The 27,861-nt window shown below is 40.0% G+C and overlaps 1 protein-coding gene across 16 annotated transcripts in view; it reads right to left on the bottom strand.

Moving 5' to 3' along the window:
• UNC79 (unc-79 homolog, NALCN channel complex subunit) overlaps positions 1-27,861 on the bottom strand; it is a 248,535-nt gene that overhangs the window by 70,775 nt on the left and 149,899 nt on the right. For 5 of the 16 annotated variants that reach the window (XM_081050030.1, XM_081050029.1, XM_081050037.1 and 2 more), the window contains exons 27-35: positions 27,791-27,856; positions 19,401-19,687; positions 17,112-17,294; positions 16,121-16,283; positions 13,481-13,630; positions 11,669-12,886; positions 6,217-6,324; positions 2,893-3,009; positions 132-215 (exon numbers count right to left, since the gene is read on the bottom strand). In XM_081050030.1, the coding sequence (XP_080906156.1) occupies positions 132-215; positions 2,893-3,009; positions 6,217-6,324; positions 11,669-12,886; positions 13,481-13,630; positions 16,121-16,283; positions 17,112-17,294; positions 19,401-19,687; positions 27,791-27,856 (2,376 nt within the window). The remainder of the gene's footprint in view (positions 1-131; positions 216-2,892; positions 3,010-6,216; positions 6,325-11,668; positions 12,887-13,480; positions 13,631-16,120; positions 16,284-17,111; positions 17,295-19,400; positions 19,688-27,790; positions 27,857-27,861) is intronic. The other 11 variants (XM_081050039.1, XM_081050041.1, XM_081050033.1 and 8 more) reach the window with 11 other exon arrangements.

The raw sequence follows: 27,861 nt of genomic DNA, 5'->3' as shown, positions 1-27,861 counted from the left end.
GCGAAGGAAGGTTGGAGCCACTTCACGGAGCTGCTAAAGAAGAGATTTCAGCACCTGCTGGGTGGCTCGAGGATGGACAGATACAGTTTCTTTCAGCTGCCTACAGTCTAAGATTCTGTGACTCAGCTCACCTCTCATTCTCAATGGCTGTCCCTCCAGGTCAGGGTTTAGGCACGTTGGCACATTACATTGGCGTTTCCCGGGCTGTATCTGTTCTGTGGATAAATAGAGCATTTCAGTCTTCAATGGGGGCAATTTAGCACAATTCACAACACAAAGAATTTAACCAGTAATCTCTTGGGGCCATTTATTGGGGTCATCGTTATTGATTATTAACATTTACAGGACACGTCCTAGATTCTAGGGTAGGGACAGACACTTCGGGTTTCACAACAAACCTGCCACTCAGGTAAATGAAATGCAATTGAACACAAGAGAGCATCTAAAACCATCCCCAAAAAGTCCAGATTCCCTACCCACCCCTCCAAAAGCTCAAATTCCATATCTCTTGATATGAAATGGAAAAAATGAAAGACTAATGTTACGGCTATGAAAAAAATGCTTTATTCAAATCAATAAATACATAAGTGATGATCTGAGGCAATGGCCAGCATGGTCACACAGAAAACACGGAGAACTGGCAGCAAGGAAATGACGGGCCTTGGACTGAGGGCTGAAACAGGAATTTGGGGGTAGGGATAGAAGTGGAGGAGCAGTGCTTCAGGAACGTTTGTTTCCTATGAAGATGAGGCAAAGCAGCAGGTCATCAGATGTGCATGGACGGAGAGGACGCAGGTATCCTGGGAGCGAGCAGGTGCACGCTGAGGTGAAGGGACCATGACCCATGTTTTCAACCGCCTTCCTTGGTGTGTCTACGTGACCAGATCTCTTCTTCTGGGGACTGCCATGAATGGCTGAATCAACATATGTGGTGTAAAGTGACGTGCCACCCAACACTGAACTATACATTCATCGGCTCTCCTCCGGTCTTAGATTGGGAGAGACCTTTTTTTAAATTTTTATTAAATTGATTGGGGTGACCTGAGTGAGTGAAATTATATAGGTTTCAAGTGTACAATTCCACAACACATCACCTCTATATTGCAGTGTGTGTTCACCGCCCACAGTCAGTTCGGGGAGCATTTTTATGGCACTAACAAAAACAAGAACATTGAGATGAAGCTCTAGACGGACCAGTTGACTAGTGAATCAACATGGAGGATGGAACACAAGCCCAGGGAAACTCAGGTGAAAGAAATTCACATAGCATGTAAATGGCAAGTATTAAATGAGAAACCAGAGTGACATGAAGAAGGCTGAAGTTTGGCTGAAAGTGAAAATTCAGTTAAATGGGTTATTTGGCATCATGTAGATCTTTTTTAGATTAAAATTTAGATTAGAAAGTGAGATCTATTTGCCTTTTTATAACTCTACTGAGTCAATCGAACTGGGTTGTAAATGTAGTCAGGATGTAAAATGGTTAGCTTAGGTGGAGCTCCCCGCTACAAAAAACAGAAGTATCGAAAAACACTCTTTGGAGCCCCCCCAGGTCAACCTAACAAAAGTTGGTGTTCAATTATTAAAGAATTAACCAAACTAAAGCTTTTATTCTCAGTTCTTTACATAGCTTCATCTCAGTCAAGAGAGAACCAAAGTCCACTTTGGTATGGACACAAAGATGTCATCCAAACCCAGCAAACGCTAGAGGTTGGTTATCCAATGTCTCTCTCCTTGTCTCCAATGCCTGTTGGCCATTTCATTACTCATTACCACTTACCACTAAAAGAAAGATAAAACACTAAACCTTTAAAAGTCTGAGAAACCTTATAAAGGCCAGGAGGGTTGAAACTACCCATTCAATGTAGAATGGGGTATAGTGTGTGGGATTTAGTTGTCTAGAGCCAGTTCTTTAAAAAAAAGGGAGGGAGCGGAGAAATAAGGTGAAATGTACATAAATATTAGGATTGTGGAGAAAAAATAATATCTCAAGTTTCTGGTTTTGTGGACATTATAATTCTTGGTCATAAGGAAGGATATGAAAAGCATCTCATATAAGAGTAGCCAGAAAGTACCAACCAAGACACTGAAATAGCCCAATCCCAGTGCTGGCCTCCCAATCACAGTGATAAACCCTGACATTGTCCGAGTGCCTGCATGTCGCCGAGTGCCTTCACATGTGTAATCTTGTAATCCAAATGACCCATTTAATTCAAAAAAAGGAAACAAAAAGGGAATGATGGCACTCCAAGGAGCAGGACTGTGGCAGAACTACTGGCTGGAGAAAATAGTACATGTGCACAGCGTGGTAACAAAGTTTAGAAAATGCGCACTGATCATGTTTAAAACAGACATGTCATGGCAGCTGGTTCTTACTTTAAAAGTGAGGTTAGATGCAGCTCCATCATCCGAGCATAAGAGCGTGCAGCTGCACCCTGGCGACCCTGCTGACTAAGACACAGAGCTCCTGTTCCCAAAACCACTGGCAGATCGTGACGTCACTAAGCTGCATTGGTTACTGTTATCACTATTAATACTCCCCCTTCTTTTTGGTCCTTTATAACAGAATATTGATGATCTGGTGTTTTGTTTTGTTCATTTGCATCATAACTCCACTCCCTCCTTTATGCATTTACATCATTTAACCCCCAGATTGATAACCTAATATGTGGAATCTGCGTCTTAGACGGGGGTAAAAAAAAAAAGGGTTGGACCAGCCTAGATGGAAGAACAGGTGGCTCTAGAACAGATTGATTCATCACCTTCGGGTTTCTTAAATTATTTGAACCGCAGAACACGAGAGAAAATCTATTCCTTAACAAGGGAGCAGAGGGGACAGAGGATGTGGCATTAGCTAACCGGAGAGGTAAAACAAGAAGAAAAAGCTTGACCCACCAGTGTCCCAGTTGCTGATGGTATGGGGGGCGCTAGACTGATGTTCCAGCTGCCGCTTCATTAACTGGCTCATTGTCAGAGCTCCCAGGGATCCCCTTTTCATCTGCCTATACTGAGCTATATGGAGGAAATTAGGAGAGGATTACTAGGGGGAATTGATTTGCACAGCACACAAAGGCTCTACATATCCATCTAGAATCTTAATTGAACCTTCAGCAGCTATTCATAATTGTTTGGTAAATTGTATGCTTCCATCCAGGTGAGAAACTAAGGTACAATGTTATTCCAGGTACCTTTCTTCACTCAATCAGGAAAGAAACAGTACCTATGAGCAGTTATCTGCAGCTATAAATATGTACCCCAGTTACAACAACATAATTATTTTCCTTTACTTTTTTATTTATATACTCTGCCTTGTTCCAAAAGGTACGTGTGTGTGTGTGTGTGTGTGTGTGTGTACACATGTATATTTTGGAGTAGGATGATACATATCAACCCCGATTTTTAAAGAGAAATTGAAGCAAATGAAATTATGTTACTTGGAACCAACCAGCAAAGAGGTGGTCATAAAACCAAAACATGCAGGCTCGGAAGTCAATGCTGTTTTTAACGTCTGCATGAGCCTTCACCAACTGTTTGAAAAAACGTGAATCGAGTGACATTCCACAAGCACATTCTAGCACACATCTTTGTTTTAGAAAATAGTGGCAACATTTTTACCCTGCAATGAGGCACTGGCAAGTATCCCACCAGTGAAATGTCGAGTTATAAGCATTTCCAAACCAGAAAAACAATGAAAAGCACTTCTGCCAGTAGACCGTTGAGGGAGAAAGCCACCTGCCTCTTGCCCTCCCACTCTTCTGCGACCAATCCCTGTCACCAGCCCAATGAGAATGGCAGAGCACGATGATGCATGTGACTTTTCTGTATGATCCCAAACACTGGGATGAATCTGAGCACTTGTGCTGATTCACTCTCTTATAAGGACAATTTCAGAAACAGAAGATCTGGACGACATGGCCCAGAAGGGGACAGTAGAAACTGGGATGAGTGTATGGCCCTAAAAAGCCGTGAACGTCACACACAGGTTTTCAATCATGATACTAAGGCATCAACTTGGTGTGATAGGAAATCAATTGTAACATTCTTTTTAATGTAATAAGCATGCTGTTTGATTCATGGTGGTCATGGCATATTTAGCTACAAAATAATCAGCTAATAAACTGATTGAAAGAGAGGGGTGTGATGGGAATTCTTGTGTCTTGGAGTCCATGTTCATGGAATTCATGGAAATGACTATGCGAACTAATATGAAACACCTCTGATTCTTCTGGTTGATGGGTATCGTTTACAATTTTATGAGTCACTTGAAAAGTACAGCTTCCGTAAAATTCCAAAGCAGACATCTCGTAGAAGAATTAACAAATTTAACAATTAGCAGTATCTGTCAGCCTCAATCAAAGAAGAATTTAAAACCTCTAGTGACTGAATGATTTCTCCAATTCTCAGTTGTTTTAAAGACAACAGAATTCTCTGAGAGTCAAGTAAAAACCCTTAATGTGTAGCTCAGTGAACAAAGTACCTGGCATTATGCCTCCAAGAACAAACACATCACCAAGAGCTGTCCAATACATGCTTTTATGAAGAGGAGAAGTAGGGCGGAAATCTCATTCTGTGCCACACTAAATCCAAAAGGCCTACATTCAATCATGACTTTGGGATTATGATACATTTATTTTGTGATACATTTATTTAACTAGCCCTGAGGTCAAACTGATTTAGTCATCCTGACGATCTCAAATTATACCCAACTTGGACATTTAACTAGAAATCATTATCTTTATTTCCCCTGAGATGACTCATACAAATTAGGAGGAGAAAATACACTGTTATGATTTTAGTATGGGGACTTAAAAATAGGCATTTTATCCTGTTATCAAACAGACCTTTCGTGATAAAAAAATAAATAAATAAAATAACTAGCTATATTCAGAGCTAGCCGTTCTTTGCTACCAAAAGGGCAAATAACTGTCACTTGGAAACTCTTTCTTAGAATTGCTAATAACCTCTATTTTAACTGAATTTGAATTAGGCTAACGCAGTGTGGTATACTAAAAAGAGCATGGGCTTGAAAGTCAAACAGACAAAGCATCAATTCCTGTCTCTACCACTTAGTAGCTGCAGGTCTTTAGGCAAGCATTTAGCCTCTCCAAACCTCTGTATTTAAATCTATAAAATGGGGTCAACAACATCTGCCACGCAATGCTGATGTAAGGACTGAATAAGATAACAACGTGTGTACACCACTTAGCACAGTGCCTGGCACATAACACGTGTTAAATAAATGGCATCTAGTATTACTACTATGACTATAAACTCTCTGAGAACAAGGTGTGTCTTCTTTATTCACATTTGATCCCAAGTGTCCAGGAGACACTTAATAAATAGTTGCTGAATGAATGAATTCATGAATGAATGAATGATGAAGATGATGGTGTGATTCCATACTATCAGTCCAGCATTTAAATGAAAAGATCTTTATCTGATTTTTCAGGATCCTCCTCATTTCAAAAGAAAGTCAAATGAAAATTAACCAGCTTCTTGGGCAGTGTCGGCATGGAACACAAAATATACCAGCATATTGAGGAACTTTGACCTTTGTTTCTATCTCTGATTCCTGCTGAGAATTTCCCATGCTAAAGTCTCTTAATTGCCTCCACTGAGCCAGGTGGACACCCTTATCTTCACCTCAACGCAACTAAAACTCCTCGTGACAAAAATCTAGGACCCAACAACAGAAAGCAAGTTTCAAAATGGTTGCCTCTTCTAGATCTTGTAAAAATTCATGGCATTTTTATTTTCTGATACAAAAGGGTTAGGTGCAGTCATGACTTTGGGATCACGATCTATCTGATACATTTATTTTATGATAACCTAACCCAGATAAAATTTTGCCAATGCTATAGGTGATTCAAATTCAATAATGGTGTCCCGTGTACCAATTCTGCCATGGACAATGCTTTTCACTTGCCCCAAAACCAGTTCCATATCTTATGTTTAGGCTAGTAATATATAATCTTATTTTACTGAATGATGAAATTCAGTGAGTATCCCTTAACAAATTAGGGTTCTTGGCCAATCAGTAACTTCATTGATTTATCAGACGAAAGTGGGCCCGCACTCAGGGTCTCTGAGAACATACAACATAGTGTCACCTAGTAAGCTAACGCAACATTAACAAAAGAAAATAACAATACCAAGAGCAGGAAAATTGAAAATAATGCTGAAGATAATGTTCCAAAATCAATGTACATGAAATCTTACTTGATATTGAGGAATGGCTACTTGTTTCCGGCACACCTGCTTCTAATGTAGGGGCAGATGAGGATTCTCGTGGCATTTCCAAAGTTGAAAGTCCTTTTGCAGAGGGATCTACAAACATAAATATTATTTAAAACTCAGGATACTGATTAAAAGCAAGTTTAAGAACCTTTTCCATATATCTTTTCCCCTCTTGCCTAATACATCCATTATACTTAGATTATAACCATTATATACCATTACACACTTTCTGACCCTACTAATTACCCTAATGGAATTACATATACACTGGTTTCCAAGTTCCATGGAGAATTGCTTGCACATTATACTCCACAGATCTGTGGATATGCCCCCAGAGATTAATGAGAGCACAATTACAAAAGTAAAACTAGGCATGCTCACACTGCCTGTCCTTGAGCAGGTCACTTAACCTTTCCAGACTGAATCTCTTTTCGTCTAATACCGAAATAAACTAATGTTTACAGTCATTCCACTTGCATCATTTCACCACTTCACCTTTGTCTGGCAATTTCCTTTTACATGTCAATTTATACAAAAAAAAATTCCTCTTCCAGGAAGGTTTCTAGGACTCCTCCTCCCCCCAAAAAATGCAAACAAAAAACTGGATCAGGTGACACTCGACGTAATTCCAGAGCACCCCGTCCTTAACCTCTCCCTAACTGAACACATTATAATGTAATTTTCTATTTCCTCATCTATAACTTTTCCTAAATCACAAGTAATTTAAGAGCAGGGACCGTATCTAACATGAAATAAATACTTGCTGTTAACTCAGATTTTATATTTTATTAGTTGAGCAAGAAACAGATTGTATCATTTGCTTCTTCTCTTTGACAAATGTATCTAAGGTGAAATATATTCAGCATTAATCTATTAATAGGACCTATTAGGCCTATTAATCTATCAATAATGGAGAAAAAGCTGCCTCCACATTATTCTAGGTAAAGGTTATCCTTTAACCCTCTTTGAAAAGTTGAATGGTTTATCATTACAAACCTCCTAAAATTCTTTACAAACTTCCTTGGCATCTTAAGCAGGAATACATATTGAACACAGTGAGCAATTTGGAGCCATCACTATGGGTTTTCATGATGGCGCCATGCTATATGTAACTCAGGGATACCCACCCCAAGTGGCTTCAAGTTCTTAAGCTTAATAAGGTCTCTGTCTCATCCTTTTCCTATGGCAAATTGCTTTTTCTTGCCACAGAGCAAGCCACCAAACATACATACAATTTAAGTATGAAGATGCTATTCTATTATTGGATGATCACAAAATTTGCAAAACTGTCAGAAATAAAAGAAAAATACATCCTAGGTGAGAGCCTGGGAGAAAACTTTTTGAACATTGATTTTGAAACATCTATTTTTGATTTTCAGAGGTCTTTCTGAATAGATATGATTACCAGATTAATAACTACTTGATAACAAAAAAAAGGTATAACTATAATGTTTCCCAAATTCTCTTAATAAAGCATAAATAACTACCTATTTTAAATTACCTTAGTTATTAAGATATTAAAGATTGGGTTATTTTTCTCTTAGATACTCTCCCTAAACCACTAGCTAAAAATGTGCATAATTACCTCTTACACGTATCTGTTTGATGTATGCTGCAGTAATAATCCCACCAATAACATAGAACGAGAAAGTTTAAAGCTAATTTTGAAGAATCCTTTGAAAGATTATTAAGACTTTTAGAGGTGTGGTATTAAAATCCTTAGTGTGTCTTCAATTTTAAAGAAATTACTGTAAGGTAATTATTAACAATCATTAGTGTATCAAGATTTTTAAATCCAGGAACTTTTTGCTTACTCTTAAATCATTTTATGAAGCCTTCCATTTTTATGCAGCTTAAGATAACAAATATTTGAATAGAGCTATCCATACACTTAGCTTAAACTATTTCTGTTCAATTTTTTTTATAGGGATGTGCAGAAAATGTCATACTATTAATTCACAAATATTTTCCATCACTCTCCTAGGCACTTGGCATATAATCAGCAAGCAAACCAAACAAAATCCTTGCCGTCAGGATTTTATCCTTTTAGTGGGAAGAGACAGACAATAATATACATAGAAGTAAATAAACGAGTGCATGTTAGAAGAGTACTTGTTTGTAGAAGAGAAATAGAAAAGAGAAAGAGATTGCAAGATGCCAGGTGGGGTGGAAGGATGTGGCTTTGTCCAGGTCTCAATGGGAACATGATGTTTCATCAAAAAATTAAAAGAAGGGAGAAAGTGAGTCAGGCGGATATCCGGGGAAGACAGTTTCCACCTGCGGGAACAGTCAGTGTAAAGGCCCTAAGGTAGACTATGTAGGGGACGGTCAAGAAATGGCAAGAAGCCACTATGGCTGAGCAGAGCTGTGGAGTGAGCAGTGCAAAATAAAGTCAGAGAGCTGCTCATGAGCATTGGGACGACATAAAGCATTCTAGGAATATAAATGACTTGAGCTTCTGCTGTTAAAGAAATGGGGAGCCAATGGAGGGTTTTAAGCAGAGGAATGGTATACACTCATGTTTTAAAGAAGCACTGGCTGTTGTGTTGGGAAGATAAGAAGTCAATAAGGTTAGAAGGCAGGGGACTAGTTAGGAGGCTAGGGCAAGTCACCCAGGTGAGAGAGGATGGTGGCTCAGACCAGAGTGGAAGCAGAGAGGTAATAAGAAGGGTCGAGATTATAGGTATATTTTGAAGGTAGATTAAGGAAACCAGATAAAATGGAGGACACCCAATTAAAATTTAATTTCAGATAAACAACTGTTCATTTTTCAGTACGAGTACATACCACACAATATCTGGGAGATGTGGCCCTCATTCTTCACTCCTCCCTGAATCAATGCGACTTTGAGGTTCCCCCCACTACAGAGGTAGAGTATATTTCCCCTCTGGACCTTGGGTTCAGCCATGTGATTTTTTTGAGGTAACCGAGTATTTGCAAGCATAACATGACCAAAGGCCTGAAATGTGCCGGCACCATTGGGCTTGCTCTCTTACGCCTCCTCCATTACCATGAGCAGAATATTCGCAGGCTTCATGGGTCCCAGGAGGAGACTGGCAACCCAGCCAAGCCCATCCTAGATTAGTTGATCCCCAGGTAACCAAGAGACTCTCAAACTGCTTACCGTTGGATGCTGCTGAGATGTTATGTTTGTTACATACCATTATTCTAGCAACTGGTAGAGTCATCTCAGCATACAGACAACATGTAAAACCATAAGAGTATATGAGATCACCAAGAGAGTGAGTGTAGACCTTGACAAGTGAAATTTGGGTGAAAACTAGTGGGGATGAAAGCTTCATGGGAACCATGAATTCTTTTTAGAAAAAATAGAATGGGAGAAAATTGGAGATAGGGATAGTCTAGGCAACTCTTTAAAAAGTTTTCCTAAAAGGGGAGGAACAAAATGGGTTAATATGTGGGAGACTTGGGATCAAGAGCTTTAATGTTTTTTAAAGACAGTGAAATAAGATTATGCTTGTATGCTCAAGTCAAGAAACTTTTAGAAAGAAAAAGCTAAGGGAGAAGAAAGAGAGGAGAATTTCTGGGCCTGTATCCTTGAGTAGGGAAGAGAAATGGAAACTTGTCAACATGTGGAAAGGCTGACTTTAGACAGGAACGTAAGACAGCCCCAGGCAGGAAGGCCAGGTGTATAAGAGCAGACGCTGGAAGGTAGGAAGGTGAGGTTGTAGGAGGCTGTGGAAATTTCTTCTCATCATGTTAAATAGGCAGAGGCATTGAAAGTTTGGATGAATAAAGAAGGCAACACACATGCACACACAACATACCACTACAACCTATATGTTATATATACCCACGCTGTAGATCTTATGTGGTTTCTTATTAACTCACTTTACAGACCTCTGTAGTTTCAAGGCCAATGCCTTCTTCCACCTACAGGCAGAAATTTTCCTGGCTCTAAGCGATAAAAAGTATCCCAGTTTCCCTCGCAATCTTGTTCAATTTTCTTGTTATTATCAGGATCTTTTTCTTCCCTCTGCCCGACTGCAGCCTGACCTCTTCCAAATACACCACTGTTCACTGAACAAATTTTTACAGAGCCCCTTTGAGGTACACAGTTCTGTTCTATGAAGTCGAAAGCAGCTGGAAACCTCAGGAAATCCCCAGGCAAATAAAAGCTGAGCCCACTCTCTTAGGAGTGGCTTTTGTGTGGAGTAGTGGGAGAAGTAGGACTGGAATTGGGAGAACAGTCCTGGCACTGCCACTGCCTGAGTGTGTGACCTGGGACAAGGCACATCACTTCCCCAGAGTACCAGCTGCCTCTGACAGAAAAATGAGGGATTACATGGGGCGGCTGGATGGCTCAGTTGGTTGGAGCGCGAGCTCTCAACAACAAGGTTGCCGGTTCAATTCCTGCATGGGATGGTGGGCAGCGCCCCCTGCAACTAAGATTGAAAACGGCGACTGGACTTTGAGCTAGGCTGTGCCCTCCACAACTCAATTGAAGCTGATGGCCCCTGGAGAAACACACTGTTCCCCAATATTCCCCAATAAAAATTTTTTTAAAAAAATGAGGAATTACATTAGCAGTCTCGAAGATCATTGCCAGTTCTCAATGTTCTAGAGTCTGTGAACCTAATAAAATAATCATCGCTGACCAACTCTATTTTTTTGAAGAGTCACTTTCTTTTTTAGATCTAAGCGGAGAAATAAAGAAGCAGTATCATGGAAATAGTGCAGAAGACTCTGTTTTAGGATGAGGTGGGCTATCAGCTTGCCATTTTTGCGAGTTATCTTTCTTAGAAACAGTGCCTCCAAAGAAACACAAGAAGTGGGACTTAAGGAGGAAATCCATGTGCTGGGACAACTACACCATCAACTGGTAACCATGGATTAGGGTCTTGGTTGTATCTGGGACTTTTTTTTTAAGTTCCTGATGGCACACAATGTTCACCAGATTGCTGATATTTGGTTAAAATATATAATCAGTTTTAGGCCTTAAATGATTATACAGTCAATTCTTCATCATTCTAAGAACTCTTTGCTTTATTTTAGCCCTTCATGTTTATCCATCCTTTGGACTATAGCATAGCTCACTAAACCATAGCAGAAAAAAAAAAAGAAATCAAAAAGAGTTCAAGTTAATGACTTTTGCTGAGTGAGGACAGCAAAAATGATATTTGGACTCTCTCGATATGAATTAACCATTGCCTCTTATTGCCAAGGATGGTCAAGTCTTGACTGTAGACTAGAAACAACAAATACGGAAATATTTATGGAGCCAATAGAACCACATCTGAATCCAACACGCTCAAGTAAGCAGAAGGGATTCAGAGTGACTAGGAAACCATAATGTCACTCCCTGACATTGTAAGATTGACAGTTTGATACACAATCAGTGCCGAGACCCTAACAAGTAAGATGCACAAACTTGAACGTAAGGCTGGAGAAGAAAGAAGAGACTCACACTTACCTGGGTCTTTCGGTTCTCCCAGTTTGTCTAGGATGTTGAAGGAGATGTCGAGGTACTCTCTCTGGATGGCGCTCACAGCTATCTTCCTCTGCTTCCTCTGCCTGGGAACAATCTGAATCTTAAACTCCGATTCCTCAGCTCCCTCCTCTTCAACCTTCATCTCAGGATTCTGTTCGGTATCCGATTCGGCACTCGTGTCGGGCTTCTCACTTTCTGTTGGATTCTCACCATTTTCAGGGACTTTGAGCAGGACCGTTTTTGCCCCTGAACTTGCCATCAGCCCACCGTGCGTCTCGTCCTCGCAGCTGGGCTCAGGGTTATCATCCAGTGACAGCTCGGGAAGAGCAAACGACTTCTGAAGGAGGTCTCGTTTTTGTTTAAGCGTGAGTGGGCTGCCACTGGAAAACTCTTGCAGCTCCTCCGGCTTTGATAATTCTTCAGAGTCTGTGGGGTCTCCCAGAGCTATGAGGCTGGAGTCCTTGTCACCTGCCGACTGGTTATTTCCTGAGTCTTTAAAAGAAAAGTCTTTGGAACAGTCCTCCACACTTACTTGCACAAGGGGCATTGTGCTCAGGCTGAGGACAGAGGGATGGCTGGGGATGGAGGGCGAGGAGGCAGCATTTTTACCAGGGGCACCATCGTTTCCTTGGTCCATGGTCTCCTCTTCGTCACTCTCTACTATTCGGAGAGGGGGAAGAGGTTCAAACACAAGAGAGTCGCTATCAGAAGTTGAGAGCACAGAGCGCTTTTCAGGCCCAGATGTGGAATCTGAGGACAAATCTATCAGATCTAAGTCCTCTTTGGGAGCAGGCTTTACTGGCGAGTCAACTTTGACCTCACATGTCTCCATGCAGTTTAACCTAACTTCTGGTATTACGGGCCTTCGCGTTTCCTGAAAACCATCCGCAGCAGGGTTCTCAGGAACTTCAGTACTGTCAGGCCTCGTAGTGGAATTCTGTCTAGGACGTCCGTGGTCATGTTGTCTTTGCACGATATAAGCAGCCTGGGCAGAAGGCTTATCTATGTCGCACCGGTCTACGCAGGACTTCCTACGGTGCTCATCTAATGTAAACAAGAGGGAGTCTGCATTCCCTATATCAAGAGATTTTTGTTTTAAAGAGCGCAGCTTTTTTTTCTGAATGCTTTCTTCTCTCACACAGTGTAGAATGCTGTCTTGTAATGCACCCGTTTCTCTATATTCAGCCAGCTCTATTTCACCTGATTAAAACAGAAAAAGCTAGTACTATTTTACTGGGAGATTTCACCGTTTTTGTTTTTGTTTTTCCCCCACATACTTGGGCATACAATGGGAATGAATCATAATCACCATCCCAGCTCCACCAGAAGGTAAAACTGACTTTCTGGACAAGTTTTTGTAAGGTTCATTCTAATTTCAAAAACCAGAAACCTTTGGAATGGAGGAACCCGCCATGGCAGTTTAAGATCATATTTCCAAAAACAGGCTTCGGTATAATTCCTTAGCTCTGTTCATTTGTGCACAGGAAGGGGGAGATCGCTTTTGGCTGAGGCAGGTCTAAGAAACTGTATTCAAATTGTGTGGAAGAGAAGCAAACATTTTGCAACAAATCATATCAAGCAATGGCCCTCTAGGACGATCATGATGCTAATGAGATATCTGTCAATTCACGTATATATATAAACGTGTCTATATATATACTGTTTGTGCATACATATATATAAAATCAACGGTATTAAAATGTGTAGGAACATAAGAAAATCAAGATTTCACCCCAAACAAACGGTAGAGTACAACATTTCTGCATAAAATTACTAAGAGGAAAAAATTCATACTTCTCTGAATATTCATCTCAACCGGCTGGTATTTCACCATTTTGCTGCCGCCTATCCTTTTCAATCTTGCAAAAAAAGTTTGAGACTCTTTATTGCAGGGTCCAGTAGGTGTATCATGAATATCAGATTCATCAAAAACACTATCTTCTTCTAATTGGGGAGAGAAAGTCAAAATTACACTTAAGAGGTTATTCTCTCGTAGGTTGTGTCTACACAAGCATTTCAATGAAAGCATTATATGGAACAAAATCTGGGGTGGTTTCTATGCCAGCCCAAGTCCAGCCATGGCTAGCTATTTCATCCAGGTGTCAAATCGTCCACATGTTGAACAGAGCAACCTGTTACAAAGTCACCTCTCATTTTCCACGTTAACAACTGGCAGCATTTTTAAGAGAGGCATCTCAGTATTCCAACAGAGCCTTCGTGCAGAAACTTTTCCAATGCACTTAAAACCAAAAAACACATACACGTCAGGAATCTGTAGCACTGCTTAAATGTTCCTGCTTTTGGTGAATTTTCAGGCTAATTTGGCAAAAGAAAATTAAACAAAATGAGGGGATCTCGCCCTATTCAAAAATAGATGCCTTCCTGGGATTTGAGAGCTGGCATAGACAGCCAAACAACACATGCACCTTATGCTTTGTGAATGCAAAATACTGTACTCTACATTTGGTAATGAAACACACGGCACACAGAAAAAGCTCAGAAAAGCCACTGGTCATCTCAAAAGCTCCACAAATGATTATGGACTGAAAGAGTAAACAAAGGAAAAAGAAAACAGAAAATAACATTTCCCCCTAGTTAAGTAAGACTCTTCTCTGAAGAGTTTGCCCCGTGTCACGATTATGAACCCCAGAAAGAATCTTTCACTCGTCATCCTGAGGCTCCATAAATAAACTGATCACTTAAGAAGGCCCGTCAAGCGTCCACGTCCTCTTCTATCCCCATTGGGCCACTTTTAAATCAGAGGTGAATCCAAAAACATATTGACGAGGAAAGGGTTGCTACATGGCAACCCACGAAGTTCACTTAACAAATGTTCTTTCATCCTTTGGAAAGACCAAAGCCACGAACAAAGCAGCAAGAGAAAAGGCTACTAAAATGCACTTACTACCACAATAAATGGAATTTACCTACTATTCGAGTTGAATATCACTGAAATCATAGCATTGGGAATATATATATATATATCTACCTATATAACAAAATGAGGCTCAGGTGTGATTGTGATTATCTAAGATTTAGTATAAGGGGACTGGGAATACAAGCACCAAGTGAAGTTTTGATCCTGTCCTAATACACAAAAGTCTATAAGTCAGTGAAATTTGAAGCAGTCGATGTTAGATAAACAAAGAATACTAATCTTTTTCATCAAATAAAAAATAAACATTAACAATCAAAATAGACACAAAACTCCCAGTGAACTGCCACAAAAATGAGAAAGCCCCTCAAATTCCTGTGTTGCTGGGGAGATACAACACAGTGATCCGTTGTATTTCTTCATTACCTTTTTAAAAATATACTCCTTTGAAGAATACAAGTTTTTAAGGAAACAGTTAAGCAACTTCCATTACATAACTTGGAAATAATTCTCAAATGTACTGAATGATAGAGACCGAAAGACTCCCATCCAGAAAGATTCATCTGGGATTGGCCCAAATACTGACCCACATTGAGGATATCCACAGCTTAACTGAATCTACCCAATTTCCCAGAAACTAGGACTTAAGCTAGAAGACAAAATATTTATCACAGACAGAACTTAGTTCTCAGAGTTCCATCTATGGCCAACCTAGACTCTTGGACCTTACAGCAATAAACAAAGAGTGGAATGCTGGCTCCAATCCATCCTATGGAGATACTTCCAGAGCAGTCCTACCAAATCTGATTCTACTAATACCATCATATACCACTATATATAACACCCCAAAGAGTCATGGAACACTTGGCTTTCTCCCAAGAATTGGATTAGATGATGTCACCTTTTACAAGTCTATGACACTAAGACATACACCTTGGCTGTCCAGCTCTCACTTAGAAACATTCAGGCTGTAATTTTACTCTATCTAAAGTTTTATTCTCCTGCCTCCTTTGTGGAAAAACTATAAATATAAAAAGTATCACTATTGTAAATAATGTAAACCTATGCAGCAAAACTATTTCATTTTAGTTGCCTTAAATCAATTCTTACTAAATAAGATGGCTAAGAAGAAGCACTTCAGCAAATTTAGACTCTGTTCAAATCTGTGAGCCTGAAGTTCAGGATCAAACTAGCGACCGGCAAGTTTATATGGCTGCACTATGGATATTTACCTCACAGTCCAAAGCAAGGTGTTTCCGTCGCATACGAAAAGGCTTTACAAAGGCTCCTTAGCCAAACAGCAGACATTTTTTTACCAAACACTATTTCTTATGAAATGGACTTGAGAGCATATCAATCATTTCTCTTGACTGCTTATTTTTAAACAATTAAAGCAGCAACATTCATGAAAAGTTAGAAAATTAATGAAGCAGTAAGTGATGTACTGACTCCAAAATGATATCTGGGTGCACTCCTTTATCTCCTAAGAAAAACAGTGCCCAGAAATGTAATTACATATTGAAGGTAAGTTGGGGATAGAATAAAGACATGGAAGGTACCTTTTTCTTTCTCGCTGTATCTGCTTATATTACTGTTGTCACTGTACAAAGGCCCTGCGGTGGCCTGGGGCTTGCAGCTGTGATACTGTGCATTGAGCGTATTGAGTGTTATATGAATCAGATGCAGCAGGACCTTGCTGACGTCACAGTCACGGTATGGATACTGCTCCGGGAAATGGAGGGAGAAACATACAAATGGTTAGTTTGAAGGGTAAGTTTTCCACTTGATCTTGCTAGATAGTTTTCTCAGTATTTCTCTGGGATGAAAAGAAATATACAGAAAATCAAATCCACAAATTCTTATCATGGCCTTATTTTGACAAGGGATACTATTCCCTTGCCCAAAGTATCTCTTGCACTAAACTATGGATGGCAACCCATGCCAGTTCGTTGTTACACTTCGTTCAAGAAAATTAGCTGGACAATAGTATGGTGGCTACCAGAGGGAAAGGGGGTGCGAAGGAGGTAGAAGAGGGTAAAGGTGGTTAAATATATGGTGCCAGGAGGAGATTTGACTTTGGATGGTGAACCCACAATGCAATAGACAGATGATGTATTATAGAACGGGACACTTGAAACCTGTATAATTTTATTAACCAATGGCACCCCAATAAACTTAATAAAATTTGAAAAAGAAAATTATCTGGCAGAAACATTTGGTATATGAATACAATTTTACATATTTTCCTTGTTTTCTGACATAACAATTAATATAGATAAAATAGGAGATCCTAACCATCAATAGAAGTTTTGATGAATGTCCTACAATTCATCATTTTTTCTTTCAACATTTTCAAGAGTATACACTGGCGTGGCCTCCATTTCTATTTTCATTCCAATAGCTCTTTGCTTCTCTACCTAATTACACAATATAATTCTTCTTCTGAAGGTCAAATTATAATCGTACAAAATTCTCAGCGTAGGTCTACTATGTGCTCTCCTTGCTAAGAGAATCATTCCAACCCAAAAAGGAGTAACCACGGCAACTGACCTTGTATAGGATGACCAGCAAGGCCTTTAACCACATCTGCCGGATGTGAGGTTTTAGGGACCAGAGGGAACAACGAGGTGGCTGCTGGAAATAATGCCGTAGTTGAGGACAAGAGCAGTATTTGAGCACCTGAACCACCAAGGGGAGAAGGTGTTTTCCCAAGTTAATGTTATAGTCCATTACCTGAAATAGGACAGAAAGGAATAACTGAAGGAAAAATGTAAAGAACGCCTATAAGCCAAAAGGAAACATTTGAACCATCGAAACACAGGCAAAATATTTAACAGGCATCTCATAAAATATTAATAGTAATGGCTGGTACACATAAAGGGGGAAAGTCCAAACTCACAAGCAATTAAAAAAAAAACATAATGTATATTAAAACAGTTTTAATCTATCCAATTATCTAATTATCTATTTTTTATCTAATTATTGAAAATGACATTTCATCTGTTAAAATGTCCAATTAAACTATTACCTAGAATGAAACTTAGAATCAATCCAAACACCTACTGCTGGAAATCATGTGGGGAAATGGATATTCTCAGACACCGCTGACAAGAGTATTATTCAATACAACCTTTCAGAAGAGCAATCTAGCAACATGTATTCAGAAGTAAGAAAAAGCACATAGCCCTTATAGAGCAATTAGATATAGCCTAAGGAAATAATCAGACAAGAGTTCCAAGATGGATGAATACAGTTATCCAGCATTATAGCCACCCAAATTGAAAACAATCTCCATATTCAACGATATGGGTTTAGTTAAATAAAAGATTGCTTTTATTACAGCAGATTACTATGTAGCCATTAACTAGCATACGATACAAATTTATTTACACTATGTGAACTTCATAATATATTTTAGGTTTTAAGAAGGTTATATATACATGTATCAATATGTATACCATGATCCCATTATTTAAAATGTACATGCATATACATACATAGATGCATGTATATGATGTATGCATGCATGTTTGTGTATACGTTATAAATTTGGAGCTAGTGATATACACCAAAATGTCAGTAAGTTATTTTTGTCCTAGATTTTCTAGAGATTTGTATTTTAACTTATTGCTTATATTTCTAAAATGAATATGTATAACATTGATTTCAAAAGAGAGAAGTGCGGGATGAAGAAAGGAAGCAGGGAGGGAGGATTTGGTGTCCGAAATGGTGTATCCTCTCTTCTTAATAGATAGTTGAGTGTTTGTGCTGATCCATCTAGTAATTAGCCAGCGACAACTACATTCGTATTGCTTCCCACCTGGCTTTATTTTACAACTTATTTGAGCTGACTGTTAACAGCTACCATCACTGAGTTCCTGCCATGAGACAGGCACCGGGTAAGGTGCTTTGCAACATGTTGTCTCTGATCTTTCTTTAAAAATCTGTCACTAGTGAGCAAACAAGCAGAGAATGCCTAAGGCCATAATAGTTCATGACCGTGGCAGAGCCGAAATTCATATCCAGATCTCTCTAGACCCAGGTCCTATGCCCTTTGCAGACTGGGCAGCTTTCCTGGAGGGTGAGGTTCATAGCACTGGTCAAACGAGGCACACATATGCCCCACGATCCATTAGTTCTGTTCCTGGATCCATATCCTGAAGGAATTCTCACATTGGTAAATCAGGTGCATGTACCAGGATGTTCACGGCTGAGCTGTCTGGGGTAGTGAGGAGTTGGGAGCAATGTAAGTGTCCATCACTGGGGGAATGGAGAAAGCCTGGTAGATGCAGACCCTGGTATAGGACACAGCGGTTAGGAGGAGCAGACATGGAAAAGCTACTGATGATAATGGGACATGAAGTAAGTTATATGATTCACTCAGCTCCACTTGAAGCCAAAATGAAAAAGGATAAAAAAAGAAAAAAACACCCACAAACAAAAACCCCACATTCCCTCATCGTTCAAAGGGCAGAGTTTCAGTGTCGGATGATGACAAAGTCTGGAGATGGAGAGTGGTGATGATTACATTACAATGTGAATATCCTTAATGCTACCGAAATGTACACTTAGAAATGGTTAAAAAGGTAAATTTTATGTTATGTTTATTTTAACCCTCCCCCCAACACACACACACACACACAAAGTCCCAAACTCCCTCTGTGACTTTAGGCTGCCGGGTCTTACTCGCCTTTATATTCCCCCTCCACACAGCCCTGCCTAATAAAGTAACTTGTACAAACCTCTCCACTCAACCAGTGCTGGCTAAATGCAATTTAATTACTTGCTTCTTCTAAGAGCCTAACGGTATGACTTCTGAAAGCTGTTAATTCCACTTACTTGGGCAATTCCTGCAATAAACGCATTAAAGCACGTTGACAGGCGCATTTTTTGAGGTGCGATCATGAAGCAGCCCTCTTGCTGGTCGTAGCCGAGCAAGACATACAGGTGCCGCTTGACCGTGTTGAATGCCTTCGCACTGCTGATGTCTGACTCGGCGCTGCTCTCATCCTTGGCCATGAACTTCATGAGCACGGTAATCAGCTGGTGGACTGTCTGGTGGTCGATCCCAGCGTCTTCTGGGAGCAGGTCCTTGATGGTGTTATCATTCTCAGGGGACTGTTGTCCTGTCAGTGAAAGGCAGGCCATCAGGGGGGGCTTCTGCACAAGTAGGCTCACACTAAAACCTCACGTATTGGTAAGGCACCGTTCTTGTTTCTGCCACTGAATAGTTCAAGGTTCTGGTCTAGCCAAATTAAAGGCACATTATGGCCTACTAAGCAAAGCATTAGTCCAAGGGGGGGACGTTATTAGGTCCACCAATAACCAAATAATCTGAGAGTAATAAGGGAGGGGAAATAAAAATAAGGCATTACAAAGCTAGGTTATCTTCGAACAGCAAGACAAATACCTAAGTAAACTTTGAATTTAGGGAATTTTTAAATATCTTGCCAGAGTTTTATCCTCAGTGATCATAAAAAAGAGAGAAGTTTCCCTTCCAGTTTTGGAAAATAACCATGTGAGAATAACCACAAAAATGATATTCTAATATCCACTGAATTTTGTTTATTATCTCAATTCAGGTATGTTCATAAATCAGCTGGTTTAAAAAAAGGTTTCTTTTTCAAATCCTGAGGTATTATCAGTGTAGCTTTTGAATGACACAGTCAAAATTATAAATAGCAAATTATAAGCCCTGCTGTATGTAGTGAGAAACATATGGAGGGCGGAGCGTAGACAGAAAGAAAGAAGCATGAACTTTCAAAAACAGAAAAAAGCGGCACATGAAGGTGAGCTGAAAGTTCATAAGGAAAGAAAAAAATACCTTAGCCCTTGACTTACTCTTAACTTAATAAATATTATATCTGAAATGCTCCCTGACATTGACTTTCTCTGTTATTTTTCAAAGTCAGAAATTATACCGTCTCCCTTGTTTGTCTGATCTGGCTTAGTGCAGGACTTTTGGGGAAGGAAGAGTGAGGTTGGCTCATCTATGTTTATGTTTGGGGGCTTATTTAATAATTATTAAATAACATTATTTAATAATTTTTGTCCTTCCTTTGACAAGAAGCATCAGAATTTCTCACTTGAAAACCGTTTTTGTCTGGTGGGTTAGGTTAAGTATACACACCAGCATTCTCCTCACTCATCCCGCAAGGAAAAGTTCTGCTCATGATGACTAGCTTTGATTCCAAATCATTATGAACCAAACTTTGGTTACATTCATTGTAATTATGGTATAAAGGATATAACAAAGAGCTAAGTAGTCACTTATACCCATGAACTCCTCAACTAATGTGTCAAAATGTCAATCTTCCAGGACATGAGCAAAAGCAGCAAGATAGAACACATGTTTCTGGGGTCTGTGGAAATCAGTTGTCTCAAGCCCAGACACTTTTCTGTGGAGCAGTGGCACGAAGACAATGTCAAGTTCAGAATTTACTATGTTAGAACGACACAGAAGGTAGCAAGCTAGGTTGTCCCGTGTTCCACAGAGGATCAGAAGAATGTTGGTCTGTTCAAAAGTGACACACTAAGAAGGAATAGTTAACAATGAGTGAAGAGGCAGTAAAATCAGGTTAAGTCTAAGAGATTCTAACATAGGCGAAAGCATCTGACAAACTTCAGTATGACCCTAGGACACTAGCATTTTCTGTCTCATAGAGTCTGTTCATGAAGAAATAAATATGTGCAATGTACTTTAGAGAAGTTTTTACCAAAAATTATTCAAATAAAACCTAGGAATTTGTCTATGATGGTGTTTCGCATGCAGAGCGATTAATAAATTGTTAATATCATTATTCATTAGGTATGCATCAGCCATCAGAAAAAAAATAAATTTATGTGGAACACCCTATTTTACCAACAGGCAAGAAATGTGAAGCATTGCTATATATTATAATTAAACTGAATGTTTGAACTAGATCAGACTAAAAGAAATACCTACGTAAACCCTCATAAAAGAAAATAGAAAAAGTTTAGGAATTATCTTTACAACATTGAAAAATATTTAATCTTGATTATTATTTTCCTCCAAAATATTACTTTACAACTAGGAGGTTTTGCTCTGGGCAAGTTGGGGCCAAGTATGTGACAAATGTGAGAATCTAAGTTCCTGGAAGGGTTCAATGTTATTGTGGCAGCACATGATGCCTGCTACACTATAGCTTCCTCCCTCCATTTGTTTTAGCTCCAAGGGGCAAGATTTAAGACAGCACGAATCACTCAGTCCTGCTCAGCCACTTCCAAGTCCAAACTGGCTTGACTCCAAAGCACCAAAGTTAAAATGGAACCTAGCAGGGTTTGAGAAGTTGTACCTTTGTTTTATAGCCCTGCGAATCTAGGGACCCCACTACAGAAGAAGGGGAACTCTGGACTCGGCCCAACTCGTACACCAGCTCCCCATTTAATTCTGTCCCACCCAATTCAGGTCTAGACTTCGCCTTCAAGTATTTCAAAACTCTTCTTCCCATTGCAAGCAGATAGTCATTTAAAAAGTATGTAACCTTAACTTTTCCCATCAAATCATATTTTCCCAATGACTAAGTATCATATCACAAAGGCCCTAGCTTCGTTTTAGATTCATCTTTTTTGATCCTATGTGCTTTAGCTTTAAAAAAAAGTTTGCTGTTCGTACGTTGCTTTCTCTGAATAGCCAGGAATGAATGATCTTTAATAACACATTAAACGTACTGAAAAAAGGACTGGTTTGTGAGACCTTTTGTATAAAATGAAAAACAAAAATCTCTTTTCGTTCCTATCATGTATCCCTCCAGTGGGCTTTGCAAGCGTGTGCTTTGTATATCGTCTTTCTTTAAAATACCATCTGCGTGTGACTGGTCCACTTTTCATGAGGAAAAGTTACCTTAATTAAATCTAAGAAAAAGGAGCTTAGAAAAGCTTATTTTCTTTATTGATAAAGACAATATTATTGTTTTAGTTATCTGTAAAGGGTACAAAATTTCTATTTTAAAACAAAATGCTTACAATATTTTCTCTAAGGTGTGACAATTAGAACACTTTTGAATTCTAGTCCATGAAATTCCTATATGTTTTAACTCTAGAGATTTAACATGTTAAGAGAATTGATTTTATCATTTCTGAAAAGAAACAGTGAAGCATCTCTATAATTATGAGGCAGAGCTATTCCTACTTTAACTTGAACATGGGTTGGGTCCATCACAACCTCTCCACAGAATGGCACAACTGATTGAAATTCCAAAACATGATACAATTTTATTGACTCAGATCATGTGAAACCAGGCAGGATCAGGATCTGCTTTTCCAGACTCATCTCCTATGTCTCCACCCCAAGTGCTCGACACTCTTACAAGCTGGGCTACTTGTGGATCTCAGAACGTGGACATTTTCCCATCTTTGTGTTTTTGCTCATAGTGCTCCCTTCCCCTGGTAAGGTGGTCCTCCACCCCTACCCCCAATTTTAGCCTATGGATCTGGTCCCCAGAAGCCATTCTTGTTACGTGTGCCCACCACCCCTTGCAGCAATCGGATGTGATTCCCAAACTCTGTAAATCTCCAAAGACTAAAAAAGGAGGGAAGATGAGAAGGAGAAAGGGAAAAATGGAGGTATGTTTCCTTCAGCATTTCCAAACTCTCAGGTGACAACTATTATGCTAGGCAGAACTTTTTATTCATTCATTTGCTTTCTTTTCCCTATAAGAACAAAGGCTCCTTGATGGCAAGTACTATGGCTTCTTCATTTTTATATTCTTCACAGCATATGAGTATGGGGCAGTCTGACATAGAGTGGATGCTCATTATTCATAAAAGTCTAAGTGTACAGAATTCAAATAAATATGTCAGACTTTGTCTTCTATCTAGGAGAAAAACTAATGAAGTCCCCCAACAGCAAGGAAGTGGCTAGAGAAATAAGGAACATTTCTCTGTGTAAATCAACTCACTGAAAAAACGACTAGTTAATGGGACCTCTGTCAAACCAACAAGTGATAATTATGCAGGCAGAGGAAGAAAGGGGCCCTCTTAGTCTGGATTTGGTCACAGGAAGCCAATAACCAAGCACGTAAACGAGGTGGCATTATGGCGGTAGTTCTAGTTACCTTGCCTCGTAGGTCTCCCCAGCTCATTCACTTAAAACTTCGTTCACAGCAGTTGTGTTGTGTGCACACAGCCACAGAAGGGCTGTAAAGCTGGGCCAGTGACCAACTCCATAGCCTCCCATGCTCTTCCTGCCCCGCATCCTATGACCCATGCGGTTACATCCCGTCCACCAGTCCAGGCCTGGCTGAAAAGCCACCCCTCCACAGACCTTCCCTGGTGCCACCAGCTCTACTCCCATTGCATGTGATGTGACCCATCCTGTAGTACCATCACGTTCACTCTAGTGAGAATTTACTTATGTGCATACTTCTCTCTCTTACTTGACTATAAGCAAGTTGAGAGTATAAAAATTTCTGATGAATCTTTGCATTCTTCATATTTCCTAGTACAGCAGGTGCCCAATAAATGTTTGTTCAATAGAAAATGTCATTTTCCCAAAACTATCATTTCAAACAAGGGCATTGCTATAAAAACAACTGTACTCTGATTTATTCGATTATAATGATCAATAGGCATTTTGAAGTTAGTGAAGATGTGAATTGTAAATCATCTCTAGAAAGAGAGCCTAAAGAGAAGCAATTTGGAAGTCTAGGCTGGCACACTAAGAGGAAGGCAGGAAAGGTCAATACAAGGTTTACCAGTGCTACCTAGCACTGGGTACCTAGCACTGGGCACCTAGCACCAAGCACCTAACACTGGGCACCTAGCACTGGGTAGCTAGCATTGGGCACCTAGCACCAGGCACCTATCACTGAATACCTAGCATTGGGTAGCTAGCACTGGGCACCTAGCACTAGGCACCTAGCACCAAGCACCTAACACTGGGCACCTAGCACTGGGTAGCTAGCATTGGGCACCTAGCACTGGGCACCTAGCACAAAGCACCTAACACTGGGCACCTAGCACTGGGTAGCTAGCATTGGGCACCTAGCACTGGGCACCTAGCACCAAGCACCTAACACTGGGCACCTAGCACTGGGTAGCTAGCACTGGGCACCTAGCACCAAGCACCTAACACTGGGCACCTAGCACTGGGCACCTAGCACTGGATAGCTAGCATTGGGCACCTAGCACTGGGCACCTAGCACAAAGCACCTAACACTGGGCACCTAGCACTGGGTAGCTAGCACTGGGCACCTAGCACCAAGCACCTAACACTGGGCACCTAGCACTGGGTAGCTAGCATTGGGCACCTAGCACCAGGCACCTATCACTGAATACCTAGCATTGGGTAGCTAGCACTGGGCACCTAGCACCAGGCACCTAGTACGGGGCACCTAGCACTGGATACCTAGCATTGGGTACCTTCTCTTGTTGATACAAATTCAGATCAAGAAATCTCAAGATTTCTCTGTAAGCTAGAGTAGAATATCCATGTCCCTTTAGGGATTAGGATAGCTCTAGACCAACCTCTAGATTCTAACTGGAAACGTCCTTTGGTCTGGACATTCGTGGGCTTAAGCCACACTGTAGCAGACCTGGATACCCAGGTCAGCTCCATAACCAGACTGGTGTGCTCGTGTCCCACGGGACAGGAACACCAAAGACCAATTCATCCAGAGGAAGCTGTAGCGGAAAGAAAGCAAATGAAGTCTGCTGGACTCAGGTATCCGCTCTGTCCCTAACTAGTTAGTTATACGTGACCTGCAGCAAATCAGCTCAGTAGAATTTCTTGATCCCTCAGGACCTCAGTTTTCCTGTCTGTATATATAGTAAAAAAATAATACTTTACCTACATCCAGAGTTGTAAAACTGAAATTAGATGATTTGCATAACAACCCTCTTTAAAGAGGTACTATACATATATGAAGTATTATTATTATTATTAACCTACTATTATTTATTTATTCTGGGGGATGAGGAACAAGGTATAATTAAGCTCCCTGTGATCACATGGGGTTGATACCATCTCTTCAGCATTGTGCTAGTATAGCATACTGTAAGTGTTGCGTTATATTCAATTAATATTCAAGAGGGATTCTGAATCATTAAAGAAAAGAATTCATGGTTCTCACAGCATCAGTGAAAATACACCTTATGTCTAATTACAGTTATACCAATTTCAGACTAGCAGGTGAGAGTGTATATTTCATCTATTAGGATTCAATAAAGGTGCTGAGCGCCTATTAGCACTCGACACACGCCTTGCAAGAAAGATGAAGACATTTGGGTTTGGGACCCAGATCTGCTACCAACAAGCTTGTGACGCCTACTCCTTTCTGGGAACCTCTGTTTCCTCTTCTATAAAATGAGACTGTTAACATATTTCCAATGTCTCAGCTATAGCACTCTATGTATTTTAGGTATCTGCACGAGGCCTTTCGTTTGACTCACAAAAGTCACAGAGGAATGCCCCTCTTCACTAGCCTTGCAGAGTATATACTTTCTATACAAGTGTATTTCCGTTGCAAAATTCGCTGTGCGTGCTAAGATCAGAGCCATAAATTGTAAATACAGTGCCAAGAAGTTCAGCGTAAACGACAATTAAAATACGTCTGCTTTACTTCAATAAGAGGTCTGGCAACAGAGGAGCTCATTACCTGCACTGAACAAAAGTATATTTAAGTAGCAAGTTCTTTAGTTTCCATTGAATTGCTATCTGAAAACATCCTGCACAGTCTTCTGATTATCCCGGCACATCTTTGTTCCAAGTTAAAACATTCAGTGTCCAGTAAATAATAATGCAAAAATGAGAAACTAGTTTGAAACTGCCACACAAGCAATGTATAAGTTTCCAAATCTAAGCAAGTTTTGCTCATGGTGGTATCCTGTAAATTATCTTTATATTTAATATAAACAATGCTCTTATCTGCCTCTTTTCCATCTGGTCATTTTTGGTGTGACAATTAGATGCCTGAAGGCTTTTCTTAATGTCCACGTAAAGTCCACGTTTTCCGAAAGAGATGTGAGAGGATTTCTTTGGTTGGATTGTTATTATGGGGAATCGTAATTACGGACTAGGTTTCCAATTAAGCCTTAAGACAAAAAGAAAAGATGAAGATAGCTTGTAAAATTGCCTAAGACGAATATCAAAAAGCCGTAAGTGTCCAGGGGAACTGGATGGATCTCATATTTGCAACGAGCTCAGGGTCAGAAGTTCTTATTTGCATTCTTTCTTTCACCTCAGCACAGTTGTGGCACAAGTGATGTGTAAAAAAAGGTAAAGAGACTCTGCCAAGTGTTTGCTACTCCTCGTCGCATCCATTTTAAAAGACAAAATACACTCTGGCCAACATCTGCCATCTGCTATCATAATCTTGGCATGCTCTCTCTCTTTGCTGCCTCTTTCTAGGGTCATTTTTATAACACATAACACACAGTCTTCAAAGTCTCCTTACTTGAAATTTTCCTTCTGAGACAGTTCTGAAAAGTTTATCTTAAAGCTAGTCTTAGAAAATAATAATAGAAAAACTGAATGTTCTATAGCTTGATGCAGAGGTGGTAGTTACCAAGCTTGTGTTTAACAAATAAGCAGGTACTGAGAACCTTCATGGTTTCCGCAACGAGTCGTGGCCCATATGTGTAAATGTTATTTACAGTCTGTAATAGCCTTGCCAGTGTTCCTCCAACCCCTGGGATACTTCATGATAAACTGTACCCTCTCGTGAAGCATCAAAAAATAGTGACACTGCACCAAGCTGAATACGATCCTACGGTCCTCCAAATAACGGAAACCCTCCTTTTGCTGAGAGACAGAAATGCATGTAGAGTTGCAAAGAATCAGGAATGGCTAAAGGGATGAATGAATGATGGTGGTTCAAATGTATATATAACCTTTGAAAATGCAAATGAATTGTACGTTTTTCCTATAGCAGATATATATGAAAGTAATATTTCTATGTGTAAGTACACATACAAATATAAGTACTAGGTATAGTTCTAGTCATGTTGGCTCTCTGGGGAAAAGTGCATACTCAGGTAACATGATGCTTCTTACTGGACCAAAAGTTAATGGGATCAACAGTCCTCTGCCAGTGTTAAGATGAAAAGACCTCCTATGTCAAGGGCTCAAATACTTGAGCATCTGGGGTAAGACCCTTCGAGTTTACAAACCCTAAGTGTATCACTCTGGTCCAGTTAGAGACGCATTCTTTACCTTGTCCACCTCTGACAGACACTTGCACACGGCCCTTCAAGTCAGAAGTACCCACCTGGCGTCTGTTCAGGTGTCCCACCGAGAGCTGGAGCAGACTGCTCATGCCTGGTCAACCTCACAGCTTAA

Source organism: Rhinolophus hipposideros (genome assembly GCF_964194185.1).
Source record: "Rhinolophus hipposideros genome assembly, chromosome: 5".
Classification (NCBI taxonomy): domain Eukaryota; kingdom Metazoa; phylum Chordata; class Mammalia; order Chiroptera; family Rhinolophidae; genus Rhinolophus; species Rhinolophus hipposideros.
Note: the sequence above shows the minus strand (reverse complement) of the source record. Positions and strands in the feature narration are given on the sequence as shown.